Genomic DNA, 19,322 nt, shown 5'->3' with positions numbered 1-19,322 from the left:
AGGCTCCCAGAATTTTCGCCCCCTCCCCCACCCTATGATTCACTTTTGCTTCCATGGTTCCATCCGCTGCCAAATCCACTCCCAGATATCTAAAACACTTCACTTCCTCCAGTTTTTTCTCCATTCAAACTCACCTCCCAATTGAATTGACCCTCAACCCTACTGTACCTAATAACCTTGCTCTTATTCACATTTACTCTCAACTTTCTTCTTTCATACACTTTACCAAACTCAGTCACCAGCTTCTGCAGTTTCTCACATGAATCAGCCACCAACGCTGTATCATCAGCTAACAACAACTGACTCACTTCCCAAGCTCTCTCATCCACAACAGACTTCATACTTGCCCCTCTTTCCAAAACTCTTGCATTCAACTCCCTAACAACCTCATCCATAAACAAATTAAACAACCATGGAGACATCACACACCCCTGCCACAAACCTACATTCACTGAGAACCAATCACTTTCATCTCTTCCTACACGTACACATGCCTTACATCCTCGATAAAAACTTTTCACTGCTTCTAACAACTTGCCTCCCACATCATATATTCTTAATACCTTCCACAGAGCATCTCTATCAACTCTATCATATGCCTTCTCCAGATCCATAAATGCTACATACAAATCCATTTGCTTTTCTAAGTATTTCTCACATACATTCTTCAAAGCAAACACCTGATCCACACATCCTCTACCACTTCTGAAACCACACTGCTCTTCCCCAGTCTGATGCTCTGTACATCCCTTCACCCTCTCAATCAATACCCTCCCATATAATTTACCAGGAATACTCAACAAACTTATACCTCTGTAATTTGAGCACTCACTCTTATCCCCTTTGCCTTTGTACAATGGCACTATGCATGCATTCCGCCAATCCTCAGGCACCTCACCATGAGTCATACATACATTAGATAACCTTACCAACCAGTCAACAATACAGTCACCCCCTTTTTTAATAGATTCCACTGCAATACCATCCAAACCTGCTGCCTTGCCGGCTTTCATCTTCCGCAAAGCTTTTACTACCTCTTCTCTGTTTACCAAATCATTTTCCCTAACCCTCTCACTTGGCACACCACCTCGACCAAAACACCCTATACCTGCCACTCTATCATCAAACACATTCAACAAACCTTCAAAATACTCACTCCATCTCCTTCTCACATCACCACTACTTGTTATCGCCCCCCCATTAGCGCCCTTCACTGAAGTTCCCATTTGCTCCCTTGTCTTACGCACTTTATTTACCTCCTTCCAGAGCATCTTTTTATGCTCCCAAAGATTTAATGATACTCTCTCACCCCAACTCTCATTTGCGTGGGCTATGGATAGAGTTGTGCGCAGGAGGGTGGATGTGCTGGAAATGAGATGTTTGAGGACAATGTGTGGTGTGAGGTGGTTTGATCGAGTAAGTAATGTAAGGGTAAGAGAGTTGTGTGGAAGTAAAAAGAGCGTGGTTGAGAGAGCAGAAGAGGGTGTTTTGAAATGGTTTGGGCACATGGAGAGAATGAGTGAGGAAAGATTGACCAAGAGGATATATGTGTCGGAGATGGAGGGAACGAGGAGAAGTGGGAGACCAAATTGGAGGTGGAAAGATGGAGTGAGAAAGATTTTGAGTGATCGGGGCCTGAACATGCAGGAGGGTGAAAGGCAGGCAAGGAATAGAGTGAATTGGATCGATGTGGTATACCGGGGTTGACGTGCTGTCAGTGGATTGAATCAGGGCATGTGAAGCGTCTGGGGTAAACCATGGAAAGCTGTGTAGGTATGTATATTTGCGTGTGTGGACGTATGTATATACATGTGTATGGGGGTGGGTTGGGCCATTTCTTTCGTCTGTTTCCTTGCGCTGCCTTGCAAGCGCGGGAGACGGCGACAAAGTATATATATATATATATATATATATAGGGGAGAAAGAATATATATATATATATATATATATATATATATATATATATATATATATATATATATATATATATATATATACAGTGCAAAGTGAGAGGGTTAGGGAAAATGATTTGGTAAACAGAGAAGAGGTAGTAAAAGCTTTGCGGAAGATGAAAGCCGGCAAGGCAGCAGGTTTGGATGGTATTGTAGTGGAATTTATTAAAAAAGGGGTTGACTGTATTATTGACTGGTTGGTAAGGTTATTTAATGTATGTATGACTCATGGTGAGGTGCCTGAGGATTGGCGGAATGCGTGCATAGTGCCATTGTACAAAGGCAAAGGGATAAGAGTGAGTGCTCAAATTACAGAGGTATAAGTTTGTTGAGTATTCCTGGTAAATTATATGGGAGGGTATTGATTGAGAGGGTGAAGGCATGTACAGAGCATCAGATTGGGGAAGAGCAGTGTGGTTTCAGAAGTGGTAGAGGATGTGTGGATCAGGTGTTTGCTTTGAAGAATGTGCGTGAGAAATACTTAGAAAAGCAAATGGATTTTTATGTAGCATTTATGGATCTGGAGAAGGCATATGATAGAGTGGATAGAGATGCTCTGTGGAAGGTATTAAGAATATATGGTGTGGGAGGCATGTTGTTAGAAGCAGTGAAAAGTTTTTATCGAGGATGTAAGGCATGTGTACGTGAAGGAAGAGATGAAAGTGATTGGTTCTCAGTGAATGTAGGTTTGCGGCAGGGGTGTGTGATGTCTCCATGGTTGTTTAATTTGTTTATGGATGGGTTGTTAGGGAGGTGAATGCAAGAGTTTTGGAAAGAGGGGCAAGTATGAAGTCTGTTGGGGATGAGAGAGCTTGGGAAGTGAGTCAGTTGTTGTTTGCTAATGATACAGCGCTGGTGGCTGATTCATGTGAGAAACTGCAGAAGCTGGTAACTGAGTTTGGTAAAGTGTGTGAAAGAAGAAAGTTAAGAGTAAATGTGAATAAGAGCAAGGTTATTAGGTACAGTAGGGTTGAGGGTCAAGTCAGTTGGGAGGTAAGTTTGAATGGAGAAAAACTGGAGGAAGTAAAATGTTTTAGATATCTGGGAGTGGATCTGGCAGCGGATGGAACCATGGAAGCGGAAGTGGATCATAGGGTGGGGGAGGGGGCGAAAATCATGGGAGCCTTGAAGAATGTGTGGAAGTCGAGAACATTATCTCGGAAAGCAAAAATGGGTATGTTTGAAGGAATAGTGGTTCCAACAGTGTTGTATGGTTGCGAGGCGTGGGCTATGGATAGAGTTGTGCGCAGGAGGGTGGATGTGCTGGAAATGAGATGTTTGAGGACAATGTGTGGTGTGAGGTTGTTTGATCGAGTAAGTAATGTAAGGGTAAGAGAGTTGTGTGGAAGTAAAAAGAGCGTGATTGAGAGAGCAGAAGAGGGTGTTTTGAAATGGTTTGGGCACATGGAGAGAATGAGTAAGGAAAGATTGACCAAGAGGATATATGTGTCGGAGGTGGAGGGAACAAGGAGAAGTGGGAGACCAAATTGGAGGTGGAAAGATGGAGTGAAAAAGATTTTGTATGATCGGGGCCTGAACATGCTGGAGGGTGAAAGGAGGGCAAGGAATAGAGTGAATTGGATCGATGTGGTATACCGGGGTTGACGTGCTGTCAGTGGATTGAATCAAGGCATGTGAAGCGTCTGGGGTAAACCATGGAAAGCTGTGTAGGTATGTATATTTGCGTGTGTGGACGTATGTATATACATGTGTATGGGAGTGGGTTGGGCCATTTCTTTCGTCTGCATCCTTGCGCTACCTCGGAAACGCGGGAGACAGCGACAAAGCAAAAGAAAGAAATATATATCTTTTCTTTTAAACCATTCGCCATTTCCCGCATTACCGAGGTAGCGTTTAAGAACAGAGGACTGGACCTTTGTGGAATATCCTCACCTGGCCCCCCTCTGTTCCTTCTTTTGGAAAATTAAAAAAAAAAAAAAAAGAGGGGAGGATTTCCAGCCTCCCGCTCCCTCCCCTTTTAGTCGCCTTCTACGACACGCAGGGAATACGTGGGAAGTATTCTTAATCCCCTATCCCCAGGGATAATATATATATATATATATATATATATATATATATATATATATATATATATATATATATATATATATATATATTTTTCTTTTCTTTTAAACTATTTGCCATTTCCCGCGTTAGCGAGGTAGCGTTAAGAACAAAGGACTGGGGATAGGGGATTAAGAATACTTCCCACGTATTCCCTGCGTGTCGTAGAAGGCGACTAAAAGGGGGGCTGGAAATCGTCCCCCGTTTTTTTTTTTTTTTTATTTTCCAAAAGAAGGAACAGTGGGGGCCAGGTGAGGATATATATATATATATATATATATATATATATATATATATATATATTTTTATTATACTTTGTCGCTGTCTCCCGCGTTTGCGAGGTAGCGCAAGGAAACAGACGAAAGAAATGGCCCAACCCCCCCCATACACATGTATATACATACGTCCACACACGCAAATATACATACCTACACAGCTTTCCATGGTTTACCCCAGACGCTTCACATGCCTTGATTCAATCCACTGACAGCACGTCAACCCCGGTATACCACATCGCTCCAATTCACTCTAATCCTTGCCCTCCTTTCACCCTCCTGCATGTTCAGGCCCCGATCACACAAAATCTTTTTCACTCCATCTTTCCACCTCCAATTTGGTCTCCCTCTTCTCCTCGTTCCCTCCACCTCCGACACATATATCCTCTTGGTCAATCTTTCCTCACTCATTCTCTCCATGTGCCCAAACCATTTCAAAACACCCTCTTCTGCTCTCTCAACCACGCTCTTTTTATTTCCACACATCTCTCTTACCCTTACGTTACTTACTCGATCAAACCACCTCACACCACACATTGTCCTCAAACATCTCATTTCCAGCACATCCATCCTCCTGCGCACAACTCTATCCATAGCCCACGCCTCGCAACCATACAACATTGTTGGAACCACTATTCCTTCAAACATACCCATTTTTGCTTTCCGAGATAATGTTCTCGACTTCCACACATTCTTCAAGGCTCCCAGAATTTTCGCCCCCTCCCCCACCCTATGATCCACTTCCACTTCCATGGTTCCATCCGCTGCCAGATCCACTCCCAGATATCTAAAACACTTCACTTCCTCCAGTTTTTCTCCATTCAAACTCACCTCCCAATTGACTTGACCCTCAACCCTACTGTACCTAATAACCTTGCTCTTATTCACATTTACTCTTAACTTTCTTCTTTCACACACTTTACCAAACTCAGTCACCAGCTTCTGCAGTTTCTCACATGAATCAGCCACCAGTGCTGTATCATCAGCGAACAACAACTGACTCACTTCCCAAGCTCTCTCATCCCCAACAGACTTCATACTTGCCCCTCTTTCCAAAACTCTTGCATTCACCTCCCTAACAACCCCATCCATAAACAAATTAAACAACCATGGAGACATCACACACCCCTGCCGCAAACCTACATTCACTGAGAACCAATCTCTTTCCTCTCTTCCTACACGTACACATGCCTTACATCCTCGATAAAAACTTTTCATTGCTTCTAACAACTTGCCTCCCACACCATATATTCTTAATACCTTCCACAGAGCATCTCTATCAACTTTATCATATGCCTTCTCCAGATCCATAAATGCTACATACAAATCCATTTGCTTTTCTAAGTATTTCTCACATACATTCTTCAAAGCAAACACCTGATCCACACATCCTCTACCACTTCTGAAACCACACTGCTCTTCCCCAATCTGATGCTCTGTACATGCCTTCACCCTCTCAATCAATACCCTCCCATATAATTTACCAGGAATACTCAACAAACTTATACCTCTGTAATTTGAGCACTCACTCTTATCCCCTTTGCCTTTGTACAATGGCACTATGCACGCATTCCGCCAATCCTCAGGCACCTCACCATGAGTCATACATACATTAAATAACCTTACCAACCAGTCAACAATACAGTCACCCCCTTTTTTAATAAATTCCACTGCAATACCATCCAAACCTGCTGCCTTGCTGGCTTTCATCTTCCGCAAAGCTTTTACTACCTCTTCTCTGTTTACCAAATCATTTTCCCTAACCCTCTCACTTTGCACACCACCTCGACCAAAACACCCTATATCTGCCACTCTATCATCAAACACATTCAACAAACCTTCAAAATACTCACTCCATCTCCTTCTCACATCACCACTACTTGTTATCACCTCCCCATTTGCGCCCTTCACTGAAGTTCCCATTTGCTCCCTTGTCTTATGCACTTTATTTACCTCCTTCCAGAACATCTTTTTATTCTCGCTAAAATTTAATGATACTCTCTCACCCCAACTCTCATTTGCCCTTTTTTCACCTCTTGCACCTTTCTCTTGACCTCCTGTCTCTTTCTTTTATACGTCTCCCACTCAACTGCATTTTTTCCCTGCAAAAATCGTCCAAATGCCTCTCTCTTCTCTTTCACTAATACTCTTACTTCTTTATTCCACCACTCACTACCCTTTCTAATCAACCCACCTCCCACTCTTCTCATGCCACAAGCATCTTTTGCGCAATCCATCACTGATTCCCTAAATACATCCCATTCCTCCCCCACTCCCCTTACTTCCATTTTTCTCACCTTTTTCCATTCTGTACTCAGTCTCTCCTGGTACTTCCTCACACAAGTCTCCTTCCCAAGCTCACTTACTCTCACCACCCTCTTCACCCCAACATTCACTCTTTTTTTCTGAAAACCCATACAAATCTTCACCTTAGCCTCCACAAGATAATGATCAGACATCCCTCCAGTTGCACCTCTCAGCACATTAACATCCAAAAGTCTCTCTTTCGCGCGCCTGTCAATTAACACGTAATCCAATAACGCTCTCGGGCCATCTCTCCTACTTACATAAGTATACTTATGTATATCTCGCTTATATATATATATAAGTATGTGAGAAACACTTAGAAAAGCAAATGGATTTGTTTGTAGCATTTATGGATCTGGAGAAGGCATATGGTAGAGTTGATAGAGATGCTCTGTGGAAGGTATTAAGAATATATGGTGTGGGAGGCAAGTTGTTAGAAGCAGTGAAAAGTTTTTATCGAGGATGTGAGGCATGTGTACGTATAGGAAGAGAGGAAAGTGATTGGTTCTCAGTGAATGTAGGTTTGCGGCAGGGGTGTGTGATGTCTCCATGGTTGTTTAATTTGTTTATGGATGGGGTTGTTAGGGAGGTGAATGCAAGAGTTTTGGAAAGAGGGGCAAGTATGAAGTCTGTTGTGGATGAGAGAGCTTGGGAAGTGAGTCAGTTGTTGTTTGCTGATGATATAGCACTGGTGGCTGATTCATGTGAGAAACTGCAGAAGCTGGTGACTGAGTTTGGTAAAGTGTGTGAAAGAAGAAAGTTAAGAGTAAATGTGAATAAGAGCAAGGTAATTAGGTACAGTAGGGTTGAGGGTCAAGTCAATTGGGAGGTAATTTTGAATGGAGAAAAACTGGAGGAAGTGAAGTGTTTTAGATATCTGGGAGTGGATCTGGCATCGGATGGAACCATGGAAGTGGAAGTGGATCATAGGGTGGGGGAGGGGGCGAAAATCCTGGGAGCCTTGAAGAATGTGTGGAAGTCGAGAACATTATCTCGGAAAGCAAAAATGGGTATGTTTGAAGGAATAGTGGTTCCAACAATGTTGTATGGTTGCGAGGCGTGGGCTATGGATAGAGTTGTGTGCAGGAGGATGGATGTGCTGGAAATGAGATGTTTGAGGACAATGTGTGGTGTGAGGTGGTTTGGTCGAATAAGTAACGTAAGGGTAAGAGAGATGTGTGGAAATAAAAAGAGCGTGGTTGAGAGAGCAGAAGAGGGTGTTTTGAAATGGTTTGGGCACATGGAAAGAATGAGTGAGGAAAGATTGACCAAGAGGATATATGTGTCGGAGGTGGAGGGAACGAGGAGAAGTGGGAGACCAAATTGGAGGTGGAAAGATGGAGTGAAAAAGATTTTGTGTGATCGGGGCCTGAACATGCAGGAGGGTGAAAGGAGGGCAAGGAATAGAGTGAATTGGATCGATGTTGTATACCGGGGTTGACGTGCTGTCAGTGGATTGAATCAGGGCATGTGAGCGTCTGGGTTAAACCATGGAAAGCTGTGTAGGTATATATATTTGCGTGTGTGGACGTATGTATATACATGTGTATGGGGTGGGTTGGGCCATTTCTTTCGTCTGTTTCCTTGCGCTACCTCGTAAACGCGGTAGACAGCGAGAAAAAAAAAAAAGGAAATATATATATATATATATATATATATATATATATATATATATATATATATATATATATATATATATATATATATATATCCCTCCTTCTTTTGGAAAATTAAAAAAGAGAGGGGAGGATATTCCCTCAAAGGCTCAGTCCTCTCTTCTTAACGCTACCTCGCTGACGCGGGAAATGGCAAGTAGTATGAACAAATATATATTATATATATATATATATATATATATATATATATATATTCTTCTTTCTTTCTTTTAAACTATTCGCCATTTCCCGCGTTAGCGAGGTAGCGCTAAGAACAGAGGATTGGGCCTTTTTTGGAATATCCTCAACTGGCCCCCTCTGTTCCTTCTTTTGGAAAAAAAAAAAAAAAAAAAAAAAAAAAAACAAGAGGGGAGGATTTCCAGCCCCCCGCTCCCTCCCCTTTTAGTCGCCTTCTACGACACGCAGGGAATACGTGGGAAGTATTCTTAATCCCCTATCCCCAGGGATACCCTATCCCCAGGGATATATATATATATATATATATATATATATATATATATATAAATATAAAATGTGAATATATACAGTGGTTTCCCTAGACTTTATGGAAATAGAATCAGTATGAGCGGGGAAATCATCTTTGATGGAGGTGTATCACTATCAGTGAAAGGAGTAGAGTATGGCTTCATTGAGTCCCTTCTCATCCCTTTGGAGGCTGCTTTATTCTGTTCCTGCATGGAGCACAGCCTCAAAGATGCAGAATCCCCCCAGAAAGGGATCCTGATGTTTTGTAACTTCCTGAATACCTGTTTTTAGTTTAGATTTTCAGAACAGTAAAGGTCTTGAGATGGCTGATGATTCTAAGTTGCATTGCAAGTATTCTAAGGGTGAGATAGATATAGTGAATGGGTGCAGATTTGCTAGTTTTTTATTGTGAAAATTTGATACTCCTGTGCTTTTTTAATATTTGAATTTACCATTGTCTGAGATGTATTTTTGCTGTACACTACAGTCACCTGATAACTGACAGAATGGCACACTCTCATGTCATGTTTCTTTACTAGAGCTCATTTTGTATTTATATTTTATAGGTATTTGTGGTAATGATCCTTGGGCAGTCCTGGGTAGTGTAACACCGGCAAAGCCTCCCACACCCCCTGCCAGCACCAATGACCCCTGGGACCCAGTACCTGCAAAGGCTCCAACTAAGGACCCTTTTGCTCCAATTTCACCAACAAATAATGGAGATGTGGATGAGTTTTCTGCTTTATCAACCAGGGAGAAACCAGCTAACAGTAAGGATTGGATTTTTTTGTTATGTATGGATTTGATAGTTAATAGTATTGTTAGTTATAATGATATTGAACTGAAATGAAGGATTTCACAATATTTCAGTAGTTGATGTTTTTTGTCTGTTAACCTATAATACATTTTCTTGCTTTGTAGTAGTTTAAGCACCAACTAATAATGACTTGAATATGAAACTGATTGTATTTGTATTACATGTGCCTAGCTGAAGTAGCTCAAAAACATGCATGAATTGGTTCTTGGCAGTTTAAGTCACAGCAAGATCTACCATAAAATTGAAATGTACAAGTCTAAAGTCATGGGTTTCAGTGTTCAAAAAAGATTCTTGTCAATTTGTTGCTCCCCAATAAAAAGAAAAGAAAAATGATGGTGCAGAGTAATCTCCAAAGTACCTTATTCTAAATAAAGACAAAATTGAGAGATTTTACATCTAAGATTTGTACGAAAGGACACAAAAGTCAACACAGCAGACCATCTCTCTCTCTCTCTCTCTCTCTCTCTTCTCTTTCTCTTTCTCTTTCTCTATCTCTTTCTCTTTCTTTCTCTTTCTCTCTTTCTCTTTCTCTCTTTCTCTTTCTCTCTTTCTCTTTCTCTTTCTCTCTCTCTCTCTTTCTCTTTCTATCTCTCTCTTTCTCTCTTTCTTTTTCTTTCTCTCTCTCTCTCTCTCTCTCTCTCTCTCTCTCTCTCTCTCTCTCTCTCTCTCTCTCTCTCTCTCTCTCTCTCTCTCTCAAGCATGTAAACATGCCCCAATGAAAAGCTGTCTTAAGTTAAAGAAGTAAAGTTAGAGGAAAGAAGAGTAGAAATAGATGAGGTCTCTGCATGGTATAAAAAGGAAACATGATAAAGGCAAAAGGAGGGAGAGAATTCTAAGGCTTAACTGTTTGAGGCAAGGAGATATCATAACAGTCATTTCTCATGTGGCTGGTCATCACTCAGAGTCTGTGGGAAGCAGCAGTTATTTTTTTTTAACTAATGTTTAGTTTATTTATGTAAAGTCCATAGGTTTCCAATGATCCAGCCTTTGTGTACATAAATCAAGTGATAAATGAGGATTCCTTCGAATTTCTTCTAAACTGCTGACTTACATGCAGTGCCATATAGCAAGGAACTTCTTTTTTCTGGAAGAATTACTTGGCCCAGCCATAAATGCAAATGATTAAGCACATAAGTTGCCTAAGAACTGTAACCTTTTCACTGTAGCCAGGTTGTATAAGACCTCAGTTTCATTTCTGTTTTCTGCACTGGGGGCATTGCATTTGCTAAACATTCTTGCATTAGCTACCTCTGCCTCAAGGCTATATAAGCTGATTATATACCAGGCTTGACATGCACACTTTAGGAAGGAGACACATTGATTGATTATATGAAAGTAATTTAAGGTCACATGATGAATGAGTAAAGAGCACCAAATTGATTAGCAAAAAATCAAAGAAGATCTATATTGTCATAACTTCGTATATTATTATGTCGAGAGTTAGGCAAGACATTTCTAGGAATAAAGTGGTGTTGCTAATTCAAAAAGCCTTTTTTTTTTGGTCAAATGCACATGTGGCATGATTTATGTAGATGCCAGTATGTAAACACTATCAGATGCTTATGTAACACGATTAATGCACATAGATGCTGTTGCTGCTAGTGTACTTTTTTTCTTTTGCAGAAAATACATATTTGAAAATATCCAGAAATATTATCAAAATGACACTTGTGACAGATCTGTATTTACTTGTTCCATATGGGAGTTTTACATCCATGGGTCCCCATCTCTTGAATATTATCTTTCATCATCCAACTTCTTAAGATTTATGGATGCTATTTGCTTTAACTATATACAGTAGTTTTAATCCTTTCATCCACCACTCTTTTATTATAAAGGTACTTTTTCACATCTTTTTAAAAAGATTTCTTGCTTAATTTCATTTGTTTTCCTATGATTGTCCTATCCTTACATATATGAAAAGCTTCTCACAGTCTGTGTATCAGCTTTCGGCTGCAGACATTCAGTTTCTGTTGCAGCTTATTTCCCAGCTTGTAATTACTCTTGAATTTTTATGATTTTATAGAGCAGCCCATTATGAGTATCGCTGATTTACATGAGCATGCAAACAAATTCCAGATTGATCCAGTTAGATTGAAAACTTATAAAGGATTTGATCAGGTCATCACTCTCTCTTCTACAATCTTTCGTCCCATTGTCTAATCCCTCTATATTAGCTCTGTGCTTTTTTAGGTGTAGTGACTAAACTTTAGAAGCATGTTCTAGTTTTGGCCTTAGGTAGGATATAAACGTCTTCCTAAATATTTCTTCATACAGTACTTGAATATATTTCAAATATTTGCCACCAGACAGTCTGTCTCCATTTTTGTTTTTTTAATTTAGCATTCAAGTGACAGGTTAGGGACAATGTCAACTCCCATATGGTTAGACATTGATTTATGGTGAACTCTAGAATTTTTTCCCATTGCAATTTACAGCTGCTTTTGACCTCAGGGACTTCTTCGTACCAATAAATCATGCCTTCAAATTTAGATGAGGGCAGGAAGAGGTAATTCATCCAGGTTCTCAAGTAGGGTCTCCCTACCATAAAATGCACTAGTATGACTAGGGTCCGTTTTAGAGTTAATGGTGGTGAGGCCACTACACTTCATTATGTTGGCTGTTTTTCCATATCATATGCAGTTTGGTTTACCCTAGAAAGGGACTGAAATTTTTAGTATCCTCAGCTTGCTGTGTGAGCTTAGGAATTGTCCTTAATTGCAGATGTCTAAGATGTTCATTATGCCAATTACTGTATAGCACGAAATGTTTTGTTATAAATGCATAAATTCTCTCTGACAGATGGTGTCTCAGATGCTTTTGACTTAAGTGGGCTTAGTTCATCTATGTCTGATGATGATAGAGTTCCACCACAAAAGTCAAAGTCTCCAGCGGCCTTCTTGGGGGAAAATTCCAACCTCGTTAATTTGGATAACCTTGTTTCTGCCAAACAGTTGCCTCCTGGCTTAGGTGAGTAAATATGTTGTTGACAATGTGAAAAGGAAATGTTTGATTTTTATGATTGGGAATAAATCCTTGTATTTTGTAGGTGTGGGAAAACTGCAGCATAAATAGTTTTATTTGTGGTAGTATGATGTTGATAAATCATCTTTTTGTATGTTGTTGCTGTAATCTTTTGCATCATATGTCATGGTATTAACGATTTGTTTATGCTTCTATGACTAACCTGTATTGCTATTTTAGATTTTGAATTACATATTTCATTAGCTTTAACCTTCCATAGTGTGAGGTATATTCTTCGAGATCATTGATTTGATTGGCATTATGTTCATGACAGTGTATGAGGTATATTCTGCCTTGCATTGATTTTATTGACACTGCTTATTGACATTGCAGTGAATTTTATCTCTGAATATAGTAAAAACCATTCTTGAGAATGCCTTTAGTGTCCACACAAGGCTATTTAGAACAAAGATCCCTAACACAGCATGAAAAAAATTAAACCACATCTAGTACAATGAAAGTTCTTATCGGACTGTTAGTGCTGCTACCAGCACAGACTTCACTGATTTTATCTTTGAAAGCAACACCTGGCATCACAGGACTCACTTTGTTCTGGTCCACCAATCATTATTTTAAGGAGACAGTATTAAGCATGAGCTAAATTTCATGTTTTGAAAAGTCCCATGAATTTTAATGAGATCACTGACTAAAATGTTCTTCAAATTTTGTTGTTTTCCTTGACATGTTTTAACTGGTAGCATAGTGAAGATGATTAGCAGCTCTTAGGAGAATTGAAATAAATACTTGTTTGTTACTCCCTTGGTATCTTTTTCTTATTATCATGGATGGCCAATGTTAGTGAAGGTGTTATCAATTATTGATGGTTTTGCAAAAGCTTTTCTGAAGATTGACTATTGACATAGATGCAAGAGGTGTTGTATTTCATGATTTTCATAATGATTTGTGTTGTTTTTCTTTTTTATAGCATTGCCATTTCAGTTTTCTGCTCCATCCTTCACTTAGCTTGGGTCATTTCATTGAGACAAAGTGATCACTTCAAGTAGTTTCACTTTTTTGTAGGGAAAATAACATGGTTATTCATCAATAAAATTTGAGAGTTTCAGTTGCCCATATAACAATGAAGTGATATGTCTAACCCTGTGGGAACCCTATCCATATTTGTATGGATTGCCTTTCCCCATGGTCATTTGAATTGGGTGATTGCTTTATTAGTATGTAGAGATGCCACATGTTAGATACAGCTACATATAGCAGCAGGAGATAATCTTAGTGTTTCAGGTTCCCATGTAACACGAGGAATGTGTACCCTTGGAGTATGCCCCCGCACCATTTGGTGGCTAACTAGTGCATCTTTGGAGCACTAATTGTATTGATAATGATTCCAGCTGTTAGCAGTTGGAAAAGCTCTTAGGATATCAGTATAATCCATTGGGAGTGGCAGAGTAAGGTTGAAGATGTATAAATCATCTAAAGTCAACATTTGTGTTAGGCCAAGTTCATGCTACTTGCCAGATTTAAATGTTTATATAATAAGAAATATCCCTGGGGCTAGGGGAGAAAGAGTACTGCCCACATATTCCCTGTATGTCATAGAAGGCAATTGAAAGGGGTGGGAGTGGGAAGTTGGAAATCCTCCCCTCCAGTTTTACTTTTCTAAAAGAAGGAACTGAGAAGAAGGCCAAGTGAGGATTCTTCCCTAAAAGGCTCACTCATTTGTTCCTTACTCTACTTCACTAATGTGGGAAATATGTATGAAAAAAAATGAAGTAAGAAATATGGAACCCATATAATATATACAGTTATTGTAACCCATTCTTAAATGAAAAGTGGCTTGTACTTATGAGAGAATCATTGTATCCACAATGAAATTGTGACATGTACTGTTTCAGCCCCTCAGTCATACTGTCTTTGAATTTCATAGTATTTGAGAGAGACACAAGCTGAGAAAGAAGACAAGCAAGAGCCCCTTCTATATGTTGGCCTTTCCTCTCTTCCTTAATGGAAGCCTTTGTATTAGTAATTGATCTTTATGCTCAAAAAAAAAATTTTTTTGAGTCTTGAGAGATTCATTTTAGATTATATAGCAAACCAAGGATATAAATACAGTGTCACCTACCCTGCAGTTCATATGCTTGTACAAGTGCTGTATTATGGACTGGTTGGTAAGGTTATTTAATGTATGTATGACTCATGGTGAGGTGCCTGAGGATTGGCGGAATGCGTGCATAGTGCCATTGTACAAAGGCAAAGGGGATAAGAGTGAGTGCTCAAATTACAGAGGTATAAGTTTGTTGAGTATTCCTGGTAAATTATATGGGAGGGTATTGATTGAGAGGGTGAAGGCATGTACAGAGCATCAGATTAGGGAAGAGCAGTATGGTTTCAGAAGTGGTAGAGGATGTGTGGATCAGGTGTTTGCTTTGAAGAATGTATGTGAGAAGTACTTAGAAAAGCAAATGGATTTGTATGTAGCATTGATGGATCTGGAGAAGGCATATGATAGAGTTGATAGAGATGCTCTGTGGAAGGTATTAAGAATATATGGTGTGGGAGGCAAGTTGTTAGAAGCAGTGAAAAGTTTTTATCGAGGATGTAAGGCATGTGTACGTGTAGGAAGAGAGGAAAGTGATTGGTTCTCAGTGAATGTAGGTTTGCGGCAGGGGTGTGTGATGTCTCCATGGTTGTTTAATTTGTTTATGGATGGGGTTGTTAGGGAGGTGAATGCAAGAGTTTTGGAAAGAGGGGCAAGTATGAAGTCTGTTGGGGATGAGAGAGCTTGGGAAGTGAGTCAGTTGTTGTTCGTTAATGATACAGCGCTGGTGGCTGATTCATGTGAGAAACTGCAGAAGCTGGTGACTGAGTTTGGTAAAGTGTGTGAAAGAAGAAAGTTAAGAGTAAATGTGAATAAGAGCAAGGTTATTAGGTACAGTAGGGTTGAGGGTCAAGTCAATTGGGAGGTGAGTTTGAATGGAGAAAAACTGGAGGAAGTGAAGTGTTTTAGATATCTGGGAGTGGATCTGGCAGCGGATGGAACCATGGAAGCGGAAGTGGATCATAGGGTGGGTGAGGGGGCGAAAATTCTGGGAGCCTTGAAGAATGTGTGGAAGTCGAGAACATTATCTCGGAAAGCAAAAATGGGTATGTTTGAAGGAATAGTGGTTCCAACAATGTTGTATGGTTTCGAGGCGTGGGCTATGGATAGAGTTGTGTGCAGGAGGATGGATGTGCTGGAAATGAGATGTTTGAGGACAATGTGTGGTGTGAGGTGGTTTTATCGAGTAAGTAACGTAAGGGTAAGAGAGATGTGTGGAAATAAAAAGAGCGTGGTTGAGAGAGCAGAAGAGGGTGTTTTGAAATGGTTTGGGCACATGGAAAGAATGAGTGAGGAAAGATTGACCAAGAGGATATATGTGTCAGAGGTGGAGGGAACGAGGAGAAGAGGGAGACCAAATTGGAGGTGGAAAGATGGAGTGAAAAAGATTTTGTGTGATCGGGGCCTGAACATGCGGGAGGGTGAAAGGAGGGCAAGGAATAGAGTGAATTGGAGCGATGTGGTATACCGGGGTTGACATGCTGTCAGTGGATTGAATCAAGGCATGTGAAGCGTCTGGGGTAAACCATGGAAAGCTGTGTAGGTATGTATATTTGCGTGTGTGGACGTATGTATATACATGTGTAGTATGGGGGTGGGTTGGGCCATTTCTTTCGTCTGTTTCCTTGCGCTACCTCGCAAACGCGGGAGACAGCGACAAAGCAAAAAAAAAAAAAAAAAAAAAGTTTCAGATATAATGCCAATTCTATTAAGTGTGGTGCCAGTTCTTTTCTGGATGTTGCTGGTTGTTTTAAGTATGATGTCAGCTGTTTTAGGTATGATGTCACTTGTTTTACGTATGTAGTCAGTTGTTCTTGGTATGGTGCCATTTATTTTACGGAGTATGCCATTTCTTGTAGGTCTGGTGCCCATAGTTTTTGTTATGTTGCAGTTTTTTGGGGGTACAGTGCCACATTTTCTTGGTATGATGTTGACGGTTCTATATACCACACTATGTACTCTTAAGACCTTCCACAAAGCATCTCTGTCACCCCTATCACGTGCCTTCACAAGATCCATCTGTTTTTCTAAGTATTTCTCACACATTCTTCAAATCAAACACCTGATCCTCTCCTCCTCTACAACTTCTGAAACCACGCTGCTCTTCCCCAGTCTGATCCTTTGTACATGCCTTCATCTTCTCAATCAGTACTCTGCCATACAGTTTTCCAGGAATACTCAACAAACATTACATACCTCTGCTGCAGACTCACCTTCACCTGGAACCTCCCATTCACCTCTCTAGCTACTTGCACATACATTTTATTCTCTTGATAAAAACTCTGACCTAGGTAGCTATCCAGAAACATACAATCTCTCCTTGTCATATGTAACACTTGACATCACTTAACCCAAGCAGCTCATTCTTTGTAACTCTAAATTTTCCTGCAGTGAGCACTAAGCACTAGCCCTCCCTTTTGGCAGAATGTTAGGAGCAGTAGATAGGCGTAGTAGGTAGGAACATTTTGGCGGGAGCTCTAGGTAGAAACATTAGGTAGGAGCCTCTGCAAACACTGCACTAGACTCGCCCTCTGCCAATGGCCTGTTAAGGGTGAGGCATGAAGGCTAAGAAGTGGCACTGGAGTTCTTTAGTTATGGAGACTGTTGCCATGGCTACCCCTTTGAGGGAATTCCAATTGAAATGGGCATCAGAGATATAGATAGATAGATTTTTTTTTTTCTTCTTTTTTTTTTGCTTTGTCGCTGTCTCCCGCGTTTGCGAGGTAGCGCAAGGAAACAGATGAAAGAAATGGCCCAACCCTCCCCAATACACATGTATATACATACGTCCACACACACAAATATACATACCTACACAGCTTTCCATGGTTTACCCCAGACGCTTCACATGCCCTGATTCAATCCACTGACAGCACGTCAACCCCGGTATACCACATCGATCCAATTCACTCTATTCCTTGCCCTCCTTTCACCCTCCTGCATGTTCAGGCCCCGATCACACAAAATCTTTTTCACTCCATCTTTCCACCTCCAATTTGGTCTCCCACTTCTCATCGCTCCCTCCACCTCCGACACATATATCCTCTTGGTCAATGTTTCCTCACTCATTCTCTCCATGTGCCCAAACCATTTCAAAACACCCTCTTCTGCTCTCTCAACCACGCTCTTTTTATTTCCACACATCTCTCTTACCCTTACGTTACTTACTCGATCAAACCACCTCACACCACACATTGTCCTCAAACATCTCATTTCCAGCACATCCATCCTCCTGCACACAACTCTATCCATAGCCCACGCCTCGCAACCATACAACATTGTTGGAACCACTATTCCTTCAAACATACCCATTTTTGCTTTCCGAGATAATGTTCTCGACTTCCACACATTCTTCAAGGCTCCCAGAATTTTCGCCCCCTCCCCCACCCTATGATCCACTTCCGCTTCCATGGTTCCATCCGCTGCCAGATCCACTCCCAGATATCTAAAACACTTTACTTCCTCCAGTTTTTCTCCATTCAAACTTACCTCCCAATTGACTTGACCCTCAACCCTACTGTACGTAATAACCTTGCTCTTATTCACATTTACTCTTAACTTTCTTCTTTCACACACTTTACCAAACTCAGTCACCAGCTTCTGCAGTTTCTCACATGAATCAGCCACCAGCGCTGTATCATCAGCGAACAACAACTGACTCACTTCCCAAGCTCTCTCATCCACAACAGACTTCATACTTGCTCCTCTTTCCAAAACTCTTGCATTCACCTCCCTAACAACCCCATCCATAAACAAATTAAACAACCATGGAGACATCACACACCCCTGCCGCAAACCTACATTCACTGAGAACCAATCACTTTCCTCTCTTCCTACACGTACACATGCCTTACATCCTCGATAAAAACTTTTCACTGCTTCTAACAACTTGCCTCCCACACCATATATTCTTAATACCTTCCACAGAGCATCTCTATCAACTCTATCATATGCCTTCTCCAGATCTATAAATGCTACATACAAATCCATTTGCTTTTCTAAGTATTTCTCACATACATTCTTCAAAGCAAACACCTGATCCACACATCCTCTACCACTTCTGAAACCACACTGCTCTTCCCCAATCTGATGCTCTGTACATGCCTTCACCCTCTCAATCAATACCCTCCCATATAATTTACCAGGAATACTCAACAAACTTATACCTCTGTAATTTGAGCACTCACTCTTATCCCCTTTGCCTTTGTACAATGGCACTATGCATGCATTCCGCCAATCCTCAGCCACCTCACCATGAGTCATACATACATTAAATAACCTTACCAACCAGTCAATAATACAGTCACCCCCTTTTTTAATAAATTCCACTGCAATACCATCCAAACCTGCTGCCTTGCCGGCTTTCATCTTCCGCAAAGCTTTTACTACCTCTTCTCTGTTTACCAAATCATTTTCCCTAACCCTCTCACTTTGCACACCACCTCGACCAAAACACCCTATATCTGCCACTCTATCATCAAACACATTCAACAAACCTTCAAAATACTCACTCCATCTCCTTCTCACATCACCACTACTTGTTATCACCTCCCCATTAGTGCCCTTCACTGAAGTTCCCATTTGCTCCCTTGTCTTATGCACTTTATTTACTTCCTTCCATAACATCTTTTTATTCTCCCTAAAATTTAATGATAAATAGTCTATTTATTCCTCACACACATTTTTTCA

General features: G+C 40.6%; 1 protein-coding gene across 10 annotated transcripts in view; it reads left to right on the top strand.

Annotated features, from left to right (window-relative positions):
• The window catches only part of lqf (epsin homolog lqf), a 437,420-nt gene that overhangs the window by 310,663 nt on the left and 107,435 nt on the right, over nucleotides 1–19,322 (top strand). For all 10 annotated transcript variants that reach the window (XM_071696113.1, XM_071696112.1, XM_071696119.1 and 7 more), the window contains 2 exons: nucleotides 9,306–9,509; nucleotides 12,359–12,526. In XM_071696113.1, coding sequence (XP_071552214.1) covers nucleotides 9,306–9,509; nucleotides 12,359–12,526 — 372 coding nt within the window. The remainder of the gene's footprint in view (nucleotides 1–9,305; nucleotides 9,510–12,358; nucleotides 12,527–19,322) is intronic.

This window comes from Panulirus ornatus, chromosome 59 (assembly GCF_036320965.1).
Source record: "Panulirus ornatus isolate Po-2019 chromosome 59, ASM3632096v1, whole genome shotgun sequence".
Lineage (NCBI taxonomy): Eukaryota > Metazoa > Arthropoda > Malacostraca > Decapoda > Palinuridae > Panulirus > Panulirus ornatus.
Note: the sequence above shows the minus strand (reverse complement) of the source record. Positions and strands in the feature narration are given on the sequence as shown.